This window comes from Erinaceus europaeus, chromosome 15 (genome assembly GCF_950295315.1).
Source record: "Erinaceus europaeus chromosome 15, mEriEur2.1, whole genome shotgun sequence".
NCBI classification, from domain to species: domain Eukaryota; kingdom Metazoa; phylum Chordata; class Mammalia; order Eulipotyphla; family Erinaceidae; genus Erinaceus; species Erinaceus europaeus.
In genome coordinates this window covers 37,813,332-37,834,982 of record NC_080176.1, presented here as the reverse complement: position 1 = coordinate 37,834,982, position 21,651 = coordinate 37,813,332, and the positions used below count along the sequence as shown (strand labels likewise).

General features: G+C 39.8%; 1 protein-coding gene across 4 annotated transcripts in view; it reads left to right on the top strand.

Moving 5' to 3' along the window:
• Nucleotides 1-21,651, top strand: part of OSBPL1A (oxysterol binding protein like 1A) — a 251,514-nt gene that overhangs the window by 130,054 nt on the left and 99,809 nt on the right. For 2 of the 4 annotated variants that reach the window (XM_060173613.1, XM_016193987.2), the window contains exon 1: nt 1,390-1,792. The exons of the other annotated variants lie outside the window; for them this stretch is intronic. In XM_060173613.1, the coding sequence (XP_060029596.1) occupies nt 1,762-1,792 (31 nt within the window). In that variant the 5' untranslated portion in view covers nt 1,390-1,761. Of the gene's footprint in view, nt 1-1,389; nt 1,793-21,651 lie in introns of those variants that run through there. 4 annotated transcript variants of the gene reach the window in all.

Below are 21,651 nucleotides of genomic sequence, written 5' to 3'. Positions count from 1 at the left end.
TTTCAGGGTGTAAGAAGAAAAAAAATGTAGTTGGGGTTCCTCTTTAGTGCCAGATGTAACTTTTGAAATACATCAGTATTTACATCTCAGTCAAGAGTGGAAAGAATAAAGAAAGCAAATAAACTTTTCTAGGACATTATAAAACCATTATATTAACTCCAAATTTCTTGAGTATCACCTTGTATCATCTTTTTGTATATTTTACAGCATATTTTACAAATATAGCACCACTGTTGGAACTGAGAATTTAATAAAGTATCCTAGGATTTTGTCAAAGGGATTGTCAGTTGTATTTAGTACTAATTTGACCCTTTAAAGACTGATGAGAGATTTATATACTTTGGAAAGATTTTAAATTGGGTTCTTAGCAAGAAACTCCCCTTCCCCTCCCCCCAGCCTCATCTTAACCAGAATTGACCTTGTCCTGAACACCCTTCTTGTGTATGATTTATTGTTGGGGTTCCTTGTCCTTTGAGCCTCTGTCTACCCTTCATACCTGGGTAGAATAAGAAATCATCTATTTTATTTTTGTATGTTTTTATTTTTTATTAGTAATTTAATACTGATTTATAAAACTGTAAGATAATAGGTATAATTTCATACAGTTCCCACCACCAGAGTTCTGTGTCCATTCCCTCCAAGGTCGCTGACACGGGCTGATTCTTTTTAACTATCTATCTGTATTTTTTTCCAGTGGTCCTCCATGTATTACTACACCCCTACACGTATCACTACTTCCAAGTGTCTTTCCTTTTTTCCTCTTGTCTCTGAGATAATCAAAACCCTGTCTGGCTTCCTCTGGTGTTTTCCAGTTTCGCTTCCCTTTCATTGATGTTATAAAAACCGAATTACTGGTGACAAATGCTTTGGGTCTGGGTGGAATTGGAGGGGGGGGTTCTGTTAGAAGCCATCTATCTTACATTAGTAGGTTACACATGAATGGGATTAATACTTTTGTTTTCCTCTGCTCAAATTGTAGCCTAGATTTTTAAAAAAGTGGATTTTTTTGGTCTTGGAATTCAAAACATTAACGTGTGTGTGTGTGTGTGTGTGTGTGTGTGTGTGTGTGTGTGTGTGTTTGTACAGAAGCCTGAATTGTTTGTTAGTTTTATTCCATGTGGAAGAGTTAAGAGGAATTTTTTTTCTTTCCCAATGAGCTAGCCATTGAAAAGTTGTTAGGGTGGCTCACAGTGCTTCAAGGGCATTACAGGAGCCTCAGCAAGGATTCTTGGACTCCTGCAGAGCAGAAATAGCAGTTTCTTTCTTTCTGGGAATATTCTAGGCCACTGGTGTGCTCTGAGGGGCTGCGTGCAAGCACTGCTGCCCCTTGGCAAGTTCCTACCTGCCTCTCTGCTGAGCGGGCTGTGCGGGAGGGGGTAGGAGGAGGGACTGGAAGAAGACAGCAGTGGCTCCCAGCTGCCTGCGGCAGGCCATCCGCTCTGCTCGCACTCTCCCCGGCCAGCCCTGGAGGGCTGGAGGGCGACTGCGGGCAGGCGAGGCGAGGGGCGCGGGCGCAGTGCAGCCTCTGGAGCTGGAGCTCGGGCAGGCACTGGTGCAGAAGCCCAGGGCCACCGGCGGGCAGGCGGGCAGGCAGGCAGGCGGGCTGGCTGGCGGCTCCTGGGCTCAGCCTCCTTGCTGGAAGCCAGGGGGGCGGGCCTGGAAGGTGACTTAGGGAGACCTTGTGGTGCCGCCCTGGGTCTCACCGAAGGGAGGCGGAGGAACAGGCCAAGCACAATCGTACAGGAGAGTGCAGGGTGGAGTATGCCAGCTGGGATCCTCGGATCCAGCCCAGGTATGTGTGTGTGCATGGGGGTGGGGGGTGAGTGTGTGTGTGTGTCTCTGGGGCTTTACTGGGTCAGCCAGGGGACGGCAGAGGACACTGGGGAAGGAAGGGGGGAGGGTGGCCAGAAGAGATCTAGGGATGTAAGTGAGTAGATCCAAGAATAGTTGGACTCTGTCACAGCAGAGTACAGTGCAGCAGCAGCTGGCATGTGTGGAGGAGGGAGAGAAGCTCTCCCCATGGCTCAGCCAGGATCTTCCTGCCCTTTCCATGTTCGCATCTGTTTGGAACAGAAAGAGACCCTGGAGGGTGATAGTGGTGGTGGTGGAGGTTCCTGATTTGACAGGTTTTTCGGTTAAAACATTGGTATTAGGTCAAGTGGAGCTGGAGTGGGAGGAGTAAGATGGTGAAAGACATTATTGTCCAAAATAACCTTCCAAGTTAGTGTTTGTTTTTTTTTTCCGTCTTTGCCCTGGCTGACATTGAGATGAACTTACCATCCATCAGCTGTTGAGAGGCTGCGAAAATTCCAAGAATACAAGGGGAAGTACATAAATGGATTGAGGAGAGAAAGGGAAATTATACCAGAGTTGATGAGTGGGGAAAAGGCTTTTAACTTTAACACTTTGATTATGATTTTTTGATTACTCACAGGCTTTCTTTGTATCCCAAACCAGTATAGAATCACATTCCCTCACATCCAAAACATGTGGTTTGTTTTGTATTAGCTGTTTATTGTTTTTCCTCCTTTTCTTTCTGTATTTGAAGAGGGAAGGGAGTAGGATAGTAGGGAGGGTAAGACACCAGGGTAAAGCTTTAAAAATTATTAAAGTTATTTCAAGTTTCTTGAACTTAATTAGGATAAAAAACAGAAGTCAAAGCATTTCACACAGCACTGCTTAGCAGGAATCTTTTTCAAAAGACAAGAATGCTTGAAATGTGTGTTGGTGGAATATGTGTAGGCTAGAATATGAGAATCTCAATGTAAATTTTCTTTTTAGTTTGAAGGCATACCAAAGTTTATCTCTGGTTCTTATAATGTTTGATCTCGGTCCTGAAGGTAATGGTTTTGCAAGTTAGCTCAGTTTCACTTGAAGCAGATATTTAATGTGAAGTATTATTTCAGCCTTTGTCCCTGTACTACTTTTACTAGACTAGTGTCTTAAAGGAATTTGCAGCATTGTGACTTGTAGTTCCAGAACTCAAGTCTACTTTTTGTAGAAGTTCTTTAAAGGTTAATTTTAGTGGACTTAATTGTTGGTGAGGATGACCCAGATAATCTCTTTTCCTTCAGTTGTATGCCATGTAGAATGGTGGAAAATCAAACTTATTAGCACTTATATTAATTGCAGTTTCATGTAGTAATATTCAAGGTAGTTTATAAAAAGAAGCCAAGTACATTTTGAACTATCTGCATGAAATAATTCAGTACTGTACTCTAAGCTCATTATAAAATTTGACATTTGCTTTTCAATTCTTTTAAAAAGTTTTATAGAGTTATTAGTATTCCTAGCATTCAGCTATTTGAGTGTTTTTATCTGCTCCATGGGGATAGTAAGAAAGATTTAAATTTCCTTAAAATAATTGACAATTTTGGCTTATTCCACGTGGCCAACATGCAATCATTAATTTTAGCTCAATGTATGTATACTCTAGAAATGTAATGTTTCAAATGAAGCTATAGGCAGACAGAATTTTCCTATCATTTTACCACTCTAGTAAACTAAATAGCCAGATGTCTAAATTCTTTAAAAATCCACAACATCGGGGCTGGATAGTAACGCAGTGGGTTAAGCGCACATGGCACAAAGTGCAAGGACCTGTATAAGGATCCTGGTTCGAGCCCCTGGCTCCCCACCTTTTTGGGGGTGTCACTTCGCAGGTCTGTAGGTGTTTATCTTTCTCTCCTCCTCTGTCTTTCCCTCCTCTCTAGATTTCTCTCTTTCCTACCCAACAACAATAACAGCTATAACAACTACAAGGGCAACAAAGTGGGAAAAAAAAATGGCCTCCAGGAGCAGTGGATTCATAGTGCAGGCACTGAACCCCAGCAGTAACCCTGGAGGCAAAAAGGAAGGAAGGAAGGAAGGAAGAAAAAAGAAAAAAAGAAAGAGCCACACAAATCAAGAGGAAATGGGAGGGGTCTGGGTGATAGCACCACAGGTTAAGCTAATGTGGTGCGAAGGATCTGGGTTCCACTCTCCACATGGAGGGGAGGGGGTCACTTCACAAGGGGTGAAGCAGGTCTGAAGATGTCTTTCTCTCCCCAACAACAAAGGCAATAACAACAAAGGCAATAAAATGGAAAAAATGACCTCCAGGAGCAGTGGATTCCTAGTGCAGGCACGGAACCCCTGGAGGCAAAAAAAAAAAAAAAAAAGAGGGAATAGGAAAGAATGAATTTTAGCAGGTAGTTCTTTGAGAATGATACGGAGTGGGAAAAAGTAGAGAATATCAGTGTTAGATGAAGACTCAAGGAATGAGAAATGGTCTGAAATGTGTGGGGTGGGGGGAGGGGAACAGGTCTTTGGCACAGTCAGTGAAGTGTGCAGTGAGATCAGTGCACAAGGATGGGGATTCAAGCCCCAGGCCTTCACCTGTGGAGGCAAGGGTAGGGGTGGGGAAAGCTTCACAAGTGGTGACACAGAGCTGCAGGTAGCTCTCTTTCTCTCTCCCTTCCTCTATTTTCTCATTCCCTCTGTTTCTTTTTGTCTCTCTCAAAAATAAATAAATTTTTTTCTTTCTTTCTTTTTTATTTAAGAAAGGAGACATTAACAAAACCATGGGATAGGAGGGGTACAACTCCACACAATTCCCACCACCCGGTCTCTATATCCCATCCCCTCCCCTGATAGCTTTCCCACTCTCTATCCCTCTGGAAATATGGACCCAGGGTCCTTGTGGGTTGCAGAAGGTGGAAGGTCTGGCTTCTGTAATTGCTTCCCCTGCTGAACATGGGCGTTGACTGGTCGATCCATACTCCCAGTCTGCCTCTCTTTCCCTAGTAGGGTGGGTCTCTGGGGAAGCGGAGCTCCAGGACACATTGGTGGGGTCCTCAGTCCAGGGAAGTCTGGTCGGCATCATGCTGGCATCCGGAACCTGGTGGCTGAAAAGAGAGTTAACTTACAAAGCCAAACAAATTGTTGAACAATCATGGACCTAAAGGCTGGAATAGTACAGATGAAGTGTTGGAGGGGGGTACTCTGTGCAGACTTTTGTATACTTCTGCTTTCAGGTATATATTTTTCCCTGGTTTATGGACATGTGTGAACATATGCTCTGTCTCAGGGGACCTGGTCTATATCTAGGTTTGGGGACTTTATTGGGGAGTGGACCACCTGGAATGGAATTAGAGAATACTATGAAAGGAAAGGTCTCACCCAAGTGATGAAGCTGAAGGGTTGTCATTCCACATTTGAAGTCTCTGGACACAGTCTGAAGTGAAGCATGCTGGGGTGGCACTCGTTGCGTTGATTAGGTTAAAATCAGCGGATGTGATATTATTTGATATGAATTGAGAGAAGCATGCAGGAAAGTGGGTCCCACCCTAAGGTTCCAGGACTGGGAGAAATATAGGCTCTATAGTGGAAATGTGAGGTTCCTGCTGTCTTAGGGTTCAAGAAAACAATGGATAGTTATTGTAATCATCACATTATTTGGTAATTGGGTTAACTTTGAAAGGTCCCTTTGGTAGGGTTTTGCTGTATAATACCCAGCATCTTGTATAAAACTGTGCCACCAGTTGCTTCTGTTCTACCTGGTCTAGGCTTTTGAGGGAGTAAACATATCAAAGACTCAGCCTATGTATTAAAAAGACTCAGTCTGTGTTTTTAAAAGTTCTAGACATATGATCAATTTTTCCCCTCACATTAATTGAATAGTGATTTATATGACCACACTTTAAATGGAGTGTACATAAACACCATTCCCACCACCAAAAGACTGTGTCCCATACCAACCCCCCCAACCCCCCAGGCCCACACCCTCCCGCCCTGGGAAGCCGAATATTCATGCTCCCCTCACCACAGGGTTTTTACTTTGTTGCCCTACTCTCGATTTAATCAGATCCTGTTTTATTTTCCCAAAAATAAATAAAATTTTAAATGTCCCTCCAGAGTCTAAATACTACTTTAGGGAGTTGGAATCACTGAAAGATTTCAATCAGAGGAAAGATTTAATCAGATTTGCTCCTTATGATAAGGATTAGAAGGAAAGCCTGACAGCATGGCAGCCAGGCTCAAGAGAGTCTGAACTAGTTTCGGGGAGCAGAGATAAGCAACATGCAAAGAAGTTGGCTGTCTGTTGAGTGTGATGAATGGAGGAAAAGATGGAGTAATACGTACCCCTCAGGTTTATGGCATGAGTCACTGGGTGACTGAAATAGTGAATAAAAAGAAGGAAGTGTGAGTTCACCTTTGGGAATGATGAGGCCCATGTAAGGTCATTCCTTCTTGCACAATCTGTAAATTGGGAAATCATCAGTATTGGGAGTTACCTAGATAAACCTAGTAAGAGGCTGAAGACATTAATGATATTATGTAACAGTATGACTTGAAAGAGTTTTAAGTCAGAGGATTAAATACTAACATTTCATAGATGTAGAACTAGAGGAAGGGGAGGGGAGGTAGCATAATAGTTATGCCTGAGGCTCCAGAGTCCCAGGTTTAATCCCCTGCACCACCATAAACCAGAGCTGAGCAGTACTCTGGTGTTAAATAAAGGAAAAAAAAAAAAACTAGAGGAAAACAGTGAGAAAAATAAAAAACAAAAACCAGTCAGATTAGAAGTCTAGAATAGGGAAACCAGAGAAGAAAATTGACCAGAGATATTCAGAGGATGATTGGAACATGTCCATTTAATCTGATGACCTGTTTGTCACTAAAAGTCCTTGATAAGGAAAAAGTCAGATTGCGGTGAGTAGTGAAGTCAAAGGGGGGTGAGAATGTTGAAACAATGAAGGACAGTCAGGAGTTTTGAAGTTTTGTTGCTTTCTTTCAATCCCTATACCTCTTATTTTTCTCTCTCCCATGGACCTTCAAGACAGTGTTGAATAGTAGTTGAGATTATGGGAACCCATGTTCATTCCTGATTTTCAAAGTGGAGATATATATATATCCTGAAAGGAAATTGAACTTTATCAATTGTTCTTCCAGCAGCTATTAAGAGACTCATAAGGTTTTCTTATAATTTGGTAAGGTGGAACTTTTTGCTTTTAGACTTTTGTTTATGATAAGCCATCCTTTTATCCTAGGAATGAGTCTTTAGAATTTTCCTTCATTTGGTCTCTTTTGGATTTTAGCTCTTGGTTTGGAATTTCTTCTATCCTCATCAGAATCTACTACTAAGGATATAGTGACCTCATAAACTAAGTTTGGAAATATCCTCTCTTTTCTTTTGCTCTTCTTTGGAAGAGGTTGCATAAAATTGAAATGATCTGTTCCTAGAAGTTCCAGTTGAGAGAGAGTGTGTGTTTATCTTGTTGATGTACAATTTCACAACTCTAGGCTGGATTTGTTTAGATAAAGACAGAGATAGAGGGAGAGACACCATAACTCTAGAGCTCCCCTGGTTGGTTGTGTCACTCCCATATGGTGCTGCTGGGTTTTGAACCTGGGCTGCATACATGGCAAGGCAGATAGATACCCTACCAGGTGAACTATCTCTATTGGCTGCCAGAACGTTCTTAAACCATGCTTTAGAGATTTCCCCCCACTAATTAGATGTTCTTAACTGCTGTAGGACTATTTCAGAGCTTTGTTTCTGTTGGAGCCTGTTTTGACAAGTTCTAAATATCTAGAAAATTTTCCTTTCTAGTTAAATTTTGAGATTTGCTGTATGAAGATGTTCAGAATAATTTTATTGTCTTCTAAATTTATATTGGATATGTTATTATCTACTCTCTCTCCTACTCTGTTTTCTTTCTTTTAATATTTATTTGTATGTTTCCCAATAAATTTGTCTTAGAAATCAGTCTGGAAGGTGCAGTTGAGTGTACACTTTTCCCTGTTTGAAACAAAGGGTTTCATTACTGATATATATTTTTTTAAAAGAAAGCATTCTCCCAAAGACTTTGATTAACTTTTTAAAAGAATTTTTAGTTTCCAGAAATTAAAAAATGGATAGTTTTCTTCCAAATTTTTTCAGATATTTTCATCATTTTTCTTTGATTTTATTTTTTTAGGATCTGTACTCTTATCTTTTTTCTTTTGAAAAAAGGTCTTCATTTTCATTGATACTTCTATTTATTGGGTTGTTGGAAAAGTCATGATGCATTTTTTTGCATATAAAAATGTCATGTCTTTTCTGATAACCCAATACTTTGCTATACTGTACTACTTCTTTTTCTTTTTCTCATCTTTCATATCTTCTTTTTATACTTGATACTTTACATGGTGGAAGAAGAACTGTTATTCTATTTCTACTTCTCCTCCATACATGAAAGATCTTTCTGTTATCTGCTCTACTTGTCTCCTTTTGCCCTTTCCTTGAATCCAGTACCAAAGAAGAATAACCTTGACCTGTGTCTAATTTTTCTTATTTTAATATTTTTTTCTTTACAGTCACCAGGAAATACAGTAGTTTGTACATAATAATTGTCAGTTTACCACAGTGTCTAATTTTCCTCAGCTGGTCATTGTTTATCTAGTTATATTTGAAGACCTAGGAAGAAAGCACAGGTGGTAGAACATGAACTGTTACTTGTAGTCCTATGGTATGGGTTTTAGAGTCAGTGATCTTTTTCTTGCTGTATGATTCTGGGGAAGGTTATTCCAAGGCCTTATATTCCTCCTCCAAAACACAGTCATTAATACAGATCTCTTGTCTCTACTCCATGTATTGCTGTGAGACTCAAATGAAGTAAGAATACAACACTTTTTTTTTTTTTCTGCAGGTGGAGGTGGGGAGATATCCCAGACTGCCCCAGGGCGATACTACTCCCTCCTACTGGGTATACTGCGGCTTGAACCTAGGTTTGCACATAGTAGATCAAATGTCCTCCTACGTCAACTATCTTGCCAGCCCCTAAACTCATAAGTTTTATATAAGATAGTTTTCCCATACTTTATTTTCAGGGGAAAAAAATCTTATGAAGATTTTGTGTTCAACTCAGAGGCAGTGAAGTGGAGTTAAAAGTGGTTTGTGGTATAAGTATTGGATCAAAGAAGTCCTGATGGGGAACAGAAGGTGATTACAGTAATGACAAGAAACCCAAGAGTTCAGCCCAGCAGTGGGAAGAGATTCAGAGGGAAACTGTCCTGTAGAAATGGATATATTGTAGTATCTGGTTACCAGGCTGCTGTAACAACATCTATACATCTATGATTTTATGTGTTTATTATCTTTTACATTCAGGATTCTGCCTCTGTGGCTTTCTTGAGAAATTAATGTTAAGTTATAATAAGATTTCTGTGAGGGAGATTTTCTTTTTTTCCTGGGTTCTAAACAGTTTAAAAGTTAAACTTTTGACTATAATTTTCCTTAGTATTGCTTTCTTAGGATAGAGATGATATAATTTTGAAATCATCTCTGTCTTGACTTTTGTCATTTCATTTTGTGTTATGTATTAGTTGTTTAAAAACCCCTAAATCGGGCTAGGGAGTCAGCCTATTGGTTATGCAGAAAGACTTTTATGTCTGAGACTCTGAGGTCCCAGGATCAGTCCCCAGCACCTCCATAAGTTTGAGCTGAGCAGTGTTGTGGTCTTTCTCAGTGTGTGTCTTTCTCTCCATATCTTCTCTTATTAAAAAAACTAAGGGGCTGGGAGATGGTGCACCTGATTAAACAACACATATTACCAAGTGCAAGTACCTAAGTTCAAGGTCCCCCCCCAAAAAAAAAAGCTGTGGTTTCAGATAAACTAATTTCTCAATTGGACAAAAGGATACCAACTTTAGAAATAACCAAATGGGACCAGAGAGATTTCTCCCTGGCTAAAGTGCCTGCCTTGCCATGCCTGCAGCCTACATTTGAGCCTGGTTTCATCTGGAAGTACCAGGCTTTAGTACCCCCCACCCTACTCTCTCACTATCCTGTCTGAATGAAAAAAAAAAAAAAGCAACAAGATAGTAGTGAAATCTTACAAGTTTGATGCTGCAACTCCAAGGGAGGGAGGGAGGGAGGGAGGAAGAAAGGAAGGAAGAAAGGAAGGAAGGAAGGAAGGAAGGAAGGAAGGAAGGAAGGAAGGAAGGAAGGAAGGAAGGAAGGAAAATAACTAGGAATATGGGTATACCTTTAGATATTGCAAAAACAAAAACACAAAAAAACCTGTATTCTAGAATCTTCACAGGAAATTATGTCCATATAGAGCACTTTTTGGAAGATAGAGAATACATCTATTTTAACTAGATATTATGAATTTTGTGCTAATGTTGAACTAGACTATTAAGTTGTGTTTCTGTTCCATCTTTCTGCTCTCTGCCTTTTAACAGGTGAATTCAAGCCATTAACGTTTGTTGATATTATAGACTGAGATATTATAATGCCATTATTCTAGACTTTCAGAGTGTTCTGATATATGGGATGTTTATGGCAATGTGATTGTTTATAGTTCTTTTAGAATTTCTTGCAGGGCAGGCTTGGTTATAGCTGATTCTTTCACCTGTTGTTTGAGAAGGTTTTTACGCCTCCATCTAGTCTGAATGACAATCTGAGCTAGACTATTAGGAATGTTTAAATCTGGGCTAGGTTTTCTTAGTTTTCTGATAAGTTATTTTCACTGAATTGTAAGTTTCAATTATGTCCTCAATTTATTTTCTTTGTACTGTTTTTATGAAACACTGGGGCTGTGTGTGTGTGTGTGTGTGTGTGTGTGTGTGTGTGTGTGCATTGCTGCCAACAGGCCAATTTTTACCCATATTTTAGACAGTGTGAAAAGAGAGGGAGAGATAACACAGGAAAGATACCACACAACACTGCTCATGGGACATTAAAAAAAAAAAAGCTTTAATGACATTATTATTTTGGTCTCTAACAATGTTCTGCCTATGTATCATTTTGAGTGAGAAATTAGAGCTAAAGGCAGAGAGAGAGTTTATTTTTCCTAAAGAATGGGTACTTTTTTCTTGTGGATAATTAAAAGAGCATAATTTGATTTTTATTTCTCTTTTGGCCTTAAGAGAATTTAGAGCCAGATTTGTGCTTTGTCCACAGTATTTATGTGAGCTCCATCACTCCCAAGTTATACCCTAATGTTGTATCTTTAAAAAAAAAAAACTTTATTGGGGGATTAATGGTTTACAGTCGACAATAAAATACAATAGTTTGTACACACATAACATTTCTCATTTTCCACATAACAATTCAACCCCCATTAGGTCCTCCTCTGCCATCATGTTCTAGGACCTAAACCCTCCCCCCACCTACACCCACCCCAGAGTCTTGTACTTGGTGCAATACACCAAATGTTGTATCACTTTAGAAATCAGTGAATTATAGTATTCTCTAGTATATTAGTGGAATGTAGCCCAGAGTAGTGTCTACAAGGAGTGTCTAAACATGTAGCTGTTAAAATGTTATGAATAGAGGCCCAGGAGATGGTACAATGGATAAAGTGTTGAAATATTCACACACGTGGTCTTGAGTCTGATTCTGGACAGTGCAGATGCCGGAGTGACACTCTCGTTCTCTACTCATGAATAAATCCCCAAACAATATTATGAATATTTTGTACTGACTATTTATTATGAGTTTATTTTATGTCAAGAGTATATACATTTTGATATGGACTGGCTTTGTTATAGGTATTATAGGATCCAAGTTAAAATTTGTGGGAAATGTTAGAATGAGAGCCTTTTATTTTCATGTTACTGCCAAACAATCAGTTATAGACCAATATTTGGAGAAAAGCACCTAGTTTAAAAATTGCAATCTCAACTATTTATATCAGTGAGCACATTCACGTTGTTCCATAGCCACTACCAGCATCCATCCCCAGAACTCTTCATGCAAACTGATACTCTACCATGAAACAATAGCTTCTTCTTATTGTCTCCCCTCAGCTTCTGGCAACCAGCTGCTACTTTCTGTTTCCTGAATTTGACAGGTTGGGAACCTCATATAAATAGAACCACAACAGTGTTTCTCCTTTTGTGTCTGGCATATCTAACTTAGCTTAATGCCATCAAGTTCATTTGTGTAACAACAAGTTAGAATTTCCTTCCTTTTAAAGAATGAAAAATATTCCCTTGTAAGTATATACAGCATTTTATTAATTAGTGTTGTTCTTGAGTTGATTTCACTTTTTGGCTATTGTGAATGATGCTGCTATCAGTATAGATATAGAAATATATTTCTGTTTCTACTTCTATTTCGTTGGGGGTATATATTCACAAGCAGAATTGCTTTATCATGTGGTAGTTCTAAAACTTAAAATACCATTTTCAATACTGCTTACACCATTTTCCATTCTGACCCAGTGTACATGGTACTAATCTCTTTCACTCTTCCAGCTGAGTGACTCCCCTGGCCGTAGAAATTATTTGATCTTTGAAATATATTTTTATAAAAATCAGAATATATATTTTAAAATAAATTTTGAATCCAAGGGAAATTTCTAAAGGAGATATAGAATAATTTTTAATAAAATAAAATGGGTCTTATAGATGATCTAATTTTTCTCCATTAACAAGAACTCTCCAACTTTTTGCCAGATAGGTATCTAGTTTACATGCTTATTATACACTTCCATCAGTGGGCATGTAGGCAGTGTTTACCAGTGCTTAAAAGCTTGGAGCTAGAGCCACTTAGTAGCTTTGTGATCCTAAGCAAGTCATATAATCTCAGCAGACTTGAATTTTATCTTCATTAGTAATATTTACCTCACGGGATTGTGGGAGGGTTCTATGAGCTAGTATGGCAAGTATGTATCATGCCATCGGGCATAGAGTAAGCATATGCAGGCGATGTTCCTGCATTTCATGCTACTGCTACCACTGTATATAAATTACCTCTTCTTGTGGCCACCCATTCTAGGCATCAGAGACTTAAATCTTATATTGCTGTGAAGTTTTATCTCTTGTGTCAATAGTAACTATACTGTAACCCGTTAACATCCCCCTACAGTGTAGGCAAACAAGCAAAAACTATTAAATACCGAGAAAACGGGAATTTTCTCAGGCCAAACCTTTCCAAGCTCCATCAACTTTGATGAACATGGCAAACTTTCTACATCTTTTTTCTTACTCTTCACTAATCTCTCGCAGGTTACAGTTTTGTTTTTTTTAAAACATGTCACCCAGAAATAAGGCTAGTGTTCCGAGAGTACAATATGGCCCTTCTCAGTTGCCTTTCAGCCCATCCTGTATAAGGGCAGAGCCTCAGCTGCTGTAGTGACCTACATAGTCCTGTGGGGTGGGCCCTGTTGCCCTGCCTCTCAGGTCTCCTTGGCTTCACTACCCATGAGGCTTTGCTCTGAGGACCCAGGAATGCTGTTACCCCACTGATTTGTGAACTTTTCCTACTTCAGAACTCTTGCTGCTTCCTTGCTTGTTCTCCAAGGTATTTGTCTGGATCTCTCCCTCATCTTTGTTGTCCCTTTTTTTTTAATTGATTTATAACATGGAAATATTGACAAGACCATAGGATAAGAGGGGTACAGCTCTACACAGTTCCCACCACCAGAATTCTGTATCCCATCCCCTCCCCCCGATAGCTTTCCTATTCTTTATTCCTCTGGGAGTATGGACCCAGGGTCATTATAGTGTGGAGAAGGTGGAAGGTCTGGCTTCTGTAATTGCTTCCCTGCTGAACATGGGCGTCGACAGGTTGATCCATACCCGCAGCCTGTCTCTCTTTCCCTAGTGGGGCAGGGCTCTGGGAAGGCTCCAGGACACATTGGTGAGGTCATCTGCCCAGGGAAGTCCGGTTGGAATCATGGTGGTAGCATCTGCAGCTTGGTGGCTGAAAGTGTTAAGATATAAAGCAGAACAAATTATTTAGTAAGCAGGAACTTAAAGGTAAGAATGGAGCAGATGGAGATTTGGGGTCTCCATTTTGGAAAAAGCTAGGAAGTTTATTTTAGGTATGGTCCAAGGGGCCCATGACTTTACTGAATTTTGACTGAGTCCAACCTCAAACATGCTGGTGGGCTAAAGGTAACAGCACCTACTAGGAACTTTCTGTCTCTGCCAGCTTCATTTTGTCATCAGTGCTTTCCATCATCTAACACACTAAGTATCTTGCTAGCACTTCCTGCTTTCTCCTCCCCACAGGAGACTGGAAGTTCTCTGAATGTGGGCAGGGATTTTAGCTCCCTTCATTTACCACTGGTTCCCTGTGGCCTGGAATATGTGGCATGGTATGTTAGAGCTTGATGAATATTTGTTGGATGGACAGCAAAATGGAATGATTGGTCTAGAGGTTTTAAGTGATCACATCTTATCGACCTGGGGGGAGTAGTTGGGCAACAGTTCAGTTGGTCATTATTTCTCATAAGAAAAAAAAATTAAGCATATCTGGAGAAAAGAAATGTCTTGTTTTTTTGTGGGGGGGCACATTAGAATTTTCAAATATAATTAGTTTCTTAGAAAACCAGTATTTTAGGGGGCTGGGTGGGAAGTGGTGCACCCAGTTAAACGCACATAGTATGAAGTGCAAGGACCCTCACAAGGATCTAGGTTTTAGTCCTCGGCTCCCCACCTTCAGAGGGGACACTTCAAAAGCGGTGAAGCAGGTCTCTCTATCTCTCTATCTCTGTCTCTCACTCCCCTCTCAATTTCTCTGTTCTAGTCAATAAAATAGAAAAAATGGCCACCAGGAGCAGTGGATTCATAGTGCTGGCAGAGAGCCACAGCAATAACCCTGGATGCAAAAAAAAAAAACAAAACTATTTTATTTCACATATAATTTATTTATAAGATTATTTTGTAAATGTACATGTAGCTTGTTTAAAAAAAGAGTATTTGCTATTAAATATATTTTAAATGATGTTTAGGTTGGGCCATGGTGCACCCTAAAAGCATAAATGTTACAATGCATGAAGACTTTGGTCCCACCTGCAGGGAGATAGCTTTCCGAGCAGTGAAGCACTGCTAGAAGTGTCTCACTTTCTCTTTCCATCTCTATCTCCTCCCTCCATATTAATTTCTATGCCTTTCTTAAAAAGAAAGGAAGGAAGGAAAGAGACAGATAGCCAGGAGTGGTGGATTTATCCTACAGGCACCAAATCCCAGCAATAACCCTGCTGGGAGGGAAAAAAAATTGAAAACCCAAGGTCTCTCCCATGTGCCATCTAAATACCATTTTTAAAATTAAAAAAAAATATTTATTTTCCCTTTTGTTACCCTTGTTGTTTTATTGTTGTAGTTATTATTGTTGTTCTTGATGTCATCATTGTTGGATAGGACAGAGTGAAATGGAGTGATGAAGGGAAGACAGAGAGGGGGAGAGAAAGACACCTGCAGACCTGCTTCACCGCCTGTGAAGCGACGCCCCTGCAGATGGGGAGCTGGGGGATCGAACCAGGATTATTACACTGGTCCTTGCGCTTAACCCACTGCACTACCGCCCGGCTCCCTTCTAAATATCATTTTATGTGCTTGCTCTGGCTTGCAAAACTTGGTAAGCACTGAATTAAGTCTTTTTTTTTGAGGTATAATTAGCATGTAATATCAGTTGCAGTTGTACAACATGACTTGATATTTGTTTATATTGCAGAATTATCACCACAGTAAGCTTAGTCAACATCAGTCACCACAGATAGCTTATATCTTTGTCATGGAATGAGACACTTTTAATTTTTACTCCTTTTTCTTCTTTTTTTTTCTCCTTTTTTAAAATTTTATTTATAAAAAGGAGATACTTACAAAGCCATAGGATAAAAGAGGTACAACTCCACACAATTCCCACCACCAGAACTCCATATCCCATCCCCTGCCCTGATAGCTTCCTATTCTTTATCCCTCTGGGAGTATGGACCCAGGGTCATTATGGGGTACAAAAGGTGGAAGGTCTGGCTTCTGTAATTGCTTCCCCACTGAACATGGGCATTGACAGGTGGATCCATACTCTCAGCCTGTCTCTCTCTTTTCCTAGTGGGACAGGACTCTGGGGAAGTGGAGTTCCAGGATGCATTGGTGGGTTTGTCTGTCCAGGGTAGCATCTGGAACCTGGTGGCTAAAAAGAGAATTAACATATAAAGCCAAACTAATTGTTGACTAATCATGAACATAAAGGCAGGAATAGTGCGGATGAGTTGGGGGGGGTGTCTCTGCTTTGTAACTAAAATTTTGTTTTGATTTGCATTTCCCTGATTATTTGTCATATTGAGCATATATTTTATCTATTTAAAAATGTTTATTTTTTGGATAGAGACAGAAAATGAGAGTCAAAGGGGAGGGTCCAGGTGGTGGTGCATCTGGTTGTGGGCACATATTATAATGCACAAGGAACCAGGTTTGAACGCCCAGTCCTCACCTGCAGGGGGAAAGCTTTGTAAGTGATGAAACACTTCTGCAGGTGTCTTTCTGTTTCTCCTCCTCTGTATCTCCCATTACTTTCTCAATTTTTGGCTGTCTTTATCAAATAAAGATAATAAGTAAAAAAATTTTAAACGAATATTTTAAAAAGAGTTAAAAGGGAATTAGGAATTGAAATAGAGATACCTGTAGCATTGCTTCACAACTCAGGGAACATCCCCCTGCAGGTGGGGGCCAGAGACTTGAGCCCAGGTTCTTGTGCACTATAACATGTAAACTCTACCAGGTATGCCACTGCTCAGCCCCAAGTACATTTTCATGTATTGCTTTGAAATACTTAAAATATATTTTTTTCAAATGGATATTAAAACCTATCAAGATTATAATTCCATCATGGTTTAGGGCTTTTATTCCCATTCTGTGAGAATAATAAAATGTCAAACAGAATGAAGCATGAGAATTCTATAAAAGCAAGTTCTTATTTTCTGGACTCCACAGTGTTCAGCATATATAGAAAGTTATTTCCAGTCGGGGGGGGGGGAGGGGAGAGATGAAGGCTTCAACAAAATAGAGTTGAGAAAAATCATGATGTAAGTGTACAATGTCCTCAACAGTTTAAAGAAAAAGAATAAGAAAAAAGCTGCTTATACTTGCAGCAACATGAAAGAATCTGAAAAGCATATGGAGTGTATGTACTATACAATATACTGCTTATGTTAGCTATTACTAGTTATAATGAGAAGCTAGGTACAAAAGTCTGCATCCTGTAGGATTCTATTTATGTGAAGTTTGAGGATGGACAAACTTACTGTGTGATTGTACTGATAGAAATAAGAACCAGTGGCTTCCCAGACCAGTGAGTGCAAAGAATATTGAGAGAGGCTGTACAGTGGCACACCAGGTTAAACACACATAGTACGAAGCTCAAGGACCCAAGCAGAGATCACTTGCGGGGGATCACTTGACAAATGGTGAAGCAGGTCTGCAGGTTTCTGTCCTTCTCTCTCCCTCTCTTATCTTTCCCTCCTCTCTTAATTTCTCTGTCCTATTCAATAAAATTAAAAGAAAGAAGAAGAAAAAAAGCCCACCAGGAGCAGTAGACTGGTAGTGCTAGTGACCCCAGGGATAACGGTGGAGGAAAAAAGCGAGAGAGAGAGAGAGAGAGAGAGAGAGAGAGAGAGAGAGAGAGAGAAAGAACTGAGAATGATTATAAAGGAGTTAATTTTATTTGGGTAATAAAAAATGTCTTTGGGCCAGGAAGATAGCACAGTGGTTACACAACAAACTTTGTGCCTGTGGTTCAGAAGTCCCAGGTTCAAGCCCTCGCATGACTGTCAGCTAGAGCTCAGTAGTGCTCTGATTAATATAAAATTCTACATTTGTGTAACAATGCTCACTAAGTGGAGCATATGTTTGTGGAGTCACTCAACGGTGCATTTAAAATGAACTTATTTTATTACATACAAATAATCTCAGTAAAATTTATGTGTGGTAATCCTATTACATTTAACATTGTCCTGTAATTTTTATTAGCAGAGCTATTATCTGCAGAACCTTTGAATAACTTCTAAATATAACATTTACGCAGACTATGATTAAAATTCTTTGCTTTTAAAAATGTTTAACCCTTGGATGGGGATAGACAGCATAATGGTTACGTAAGGAGACTGCTGTTCTGAGGTCCCAGGTTCAGTCCCCCGTGCCACCATAAGCCAAAGCTGAGCAGTACTCTGGGGAAAAAAAATTAGCCCTTATGGGATATCACTAAAAAAGAAATGTGTTTCAGTGATACAGAAGATAAATCTGCGGTGAGTGATTATATAAGAGTGAACTATTTTTAGATAGCTTTGGAGCCTGGTGAGATGGTAGTGTGCTTAACCGAATCTCAGACTGAGCTTCTAAGCTAGATGGCTGAAAAAGTCACTTGTGTTGCCTAATTTAAGAATACTTTGGAAAACTTTGTGTTTGATGTCATGCACATTTGCAGATCTGATGCAAAGGTCAGTTACTAAATAGACATATTTAAAGACGCTTTTGATGTGACAACCTATTCATAACAAATAAAAAAAGTATTAAAAAATAAAGGCACTTTTGCTAGTTATGAATTGAGAGGCTACAGAAATATACAGGAGCATGCAGAAATATTTCTTTAATATATTGTAGAAAGAAAATAAAAAATCCAAGGCAAGATTTTGGTAAGTCTTAGTTAATTTATATTACTCTACAGACACACAAATAAAGTACATATTGCTGGTTAATAGCCTACATTGTTTCAGTAGTGTCAGGATCTGTTTGTCATACATACTCTCTGGACAGGCTTTTAGATACATAAGAAAACTATTGTTTTAACTCCCGTTGTCAGCCTATAAACAGGCTTACTCTGCCCTTTCTATTGCTAAGTATTCTATTCTTAAACCTTTGTTGAGATATAACTAGTGGACAATAAACAGCTCATATTTAAAGTGTAATTTAATGAGTTTGGCATGTTTATGCTAATGAAATTATCAAGACAAAGAATACTTGTTTTGCTCCCAGAAGTTTCTTTCTGACTTTCTCATAATGGCTCCCTCTCTTCTTGCCACCTCTACCCAGAGGCAACAATTTATCAGCTTTCTAGCAGTAGAGATTAGTAGACATTTCTAGAATTTTTATATTGCTTAGTATAGACCTGACTCCTTTCTTCCTTCTATTCTATATATCTGTCTGTCTTTCTTCCTTTCCTTCTTCCATTTTCTCTCTTTTTAAATGAATTGGGAAACTTAACCTCTTATATATATATTTATATATTAATGAGAGAGAGAGAGAGAGATACAAACAGAAAGACACAGAGAGAAGGACCAGAGCACTGTTTAACTCTGGTTATGGTGGTGCTGGGAATTGAACCTAGGACTTTGGAGTCTTTTTGCATCACCATTGTGGTGAATGACTTGAACCAGAGTAACATACATGGCAAAACAAGTACTCTCCCAGGTCAGCTATTTTGCAGACCTGAGATTTGGCTTCTTTACCATAACATAATGTTGCTTCATGAATGATTTTCTATTTATTTGTAAAGTTTAATTAAAGTTCCGTTCTTTTTATTATTGAATAGCTGTCTACTTTACGACTGCACTACAACTTTTATCTCCTCAACTCTTGATAGACACTTGGATTTTACAAATCTGTGAATAGTTGTGTAAAAGTCTTTGTATGGATACTATCTTTTTTTTCCTCTTAAGTAAACACCTAGGAGTAAATAGAATGTATGATCATAGACCATATAAGAAATAGATCTTATAGGTCTATTTCTAGGTTTGTAGGTTTTTATTTTATTTTATTTGCCTCCGGGGTTATTGCTGGGGCTCATTGCCTGCAATATGAATCCACTGCACCTGACAGCCATATTTCCATTTTCTTGTTGTTGTTTTTATATAGGACAGAGAGAAATTGAGAGAGGGGGAAAGCAGCAGACCAGCTTCACGGCTTGTGAACCCCTCTGCAGATGGGGAGCCAGGGGCTTGAACCGGGATCCTTGAGCTGGTCTCTGTGCTTTGCACTATGTGCACTTAGCAGCAGTGGGCCACCACAGGCCCCCTGTAGGGTTTTGTTGTTGTTTTGTTTTTTTAGGTTTTTTTTGGTCATCACTATGGCTTAACCATTCCAGGCCAGCTTTTTTTTTTCCAGGTAGATTCAGATAGATATACAACAACATTAGAGTTTACTCCATGCTGCAGTGCTTCCGTATGGGACTTGGGCCACCCACAGGGCAAAGCTGGTTGAAAACTTTAAAAACACCGGTGTAAGGATCCTGGTTCGAGTCCCGGCTCCCCACCTGCAGGAAAGTCAGTTCACAGGCGGTGAAGCAGGTCTGCAGGTGTCTTTCTCTCCCCCTCTCTATCTTCCCCTCCTCTCTCCATTTCTCTCTGTCCTAGCCAACAACGACATCAATAACAACAATCATAACAACAACAATAAAACAACAAAGGCAACAAAAGGGAATAAATAAATAAATATTTTTTAAAAATTAAAAAAAACTTTAAAAACTGAGCTAACATTCATAGAAAATTAGTCACTTGGAACTTACAGTTCAGTGGCTTGTAGTTAATTCAGCACATTGTATGATCATTACTTCTATCTACTATCAAAATATTTTCAGGCAATCGAGCTGGTAGCACAGCGGGTTAAGCACATATGGCGTGAAGTGCAAGGAACGGCATAAGGATCCCGGTTCAAGCCCCCGGCTCCCCATCTGCAGGGAAGGTGAAGGTCACTTCACAAGCGGTGAAGCAAGTCTGCAGGTGTCTATCTTTCTCTCCCCCTCTCTCTGTCTTCCCCTCCTCTCTCAATTTCTCTCTGTCCTATCCAACAACAATAGTAATACAATGATAAAACAAGGGCAAAAAAAAAAGGGAACAAAATAGTCTCCAGGAGCAGTGGATTCGTGGTGCAGGCACCAACCCCCAGCAATAACCCTGAAGGCAAAAAAAAAAAAAAGAAAATTTCATCGACCCAATGATACATTAAACACTTGTTCCCCATTCCCCATCCCCACTTCCAGACCATGAAACTATCGATCTGTGCTGTGTCTCTGTGGTCTTGTCAAATTTGGACATTGCATATAACTGGAATCATAGATCCAGTCATACTTGTATCTAACTTCTCAGTTAACATTGTTTTCTGGCTTCATGCATGTCATAGAATATATCAATGTTTTGCTCCTTTTTTTTTTTTTGTTACCTCCAGGGATATTGCTGGGGCTTGGTGCCTGCATGATTAAACCACTGCTCTTGGAGCCCATTTTTCCCATTTTGTTGTCCTTGTTGTTATTGTTGTTGTTGTTACTGTTATTGTTGGTATCACTGTTGTTGTTGGACAGGACAGAGAGAAATCGAGAGAGGAGGAAGGCAGAGGGAGGAGAGAAAGATAGACACCTGCAGACCTGCTTCACCACTTGTGAAGTGACCCTTCCTGCAGGTGGGGAGCCGGGGGCTCAAACTGGGATCCTTTTTTAAAAAATATTTATTCTCTTTGGTTGCCCTTCTTGTTTTATTATTGTAGTTACTATTGTTGTCATCATTGTTGCATAGGACAGAGAGAAATGGAGAGAGGAGGGGAAGACAGAGGGGGAGAGAAAGACACCTGCAGACCTGCTTCACTGCTTGTGAAGCAACTGCCCTGCAGGTGGGGAGCCGGGGGCTCAAACCAGGATCCTTACGCAGGTCCTTGAGCTTTGCACCATGTGCGCTTAACCCACTGCACTACCGCCGGGCTCCCCAAACTGGGATCCTTAATGCCAGTCCTTGCATTTTGCGCCATGTGTGCTTAACCCGCTGCGCTACCACTGGCCCCCCGTTTTGTTCCTTTTTATGTATTTTCTCGCAGAAATATTCTAATTTTAGCTTAGACTTAGATCAGGAATCCATTATAAGTTAGTTTTTCATTTATTTTATTTTTATTGGGTTGTTGGAAAAGTCATGA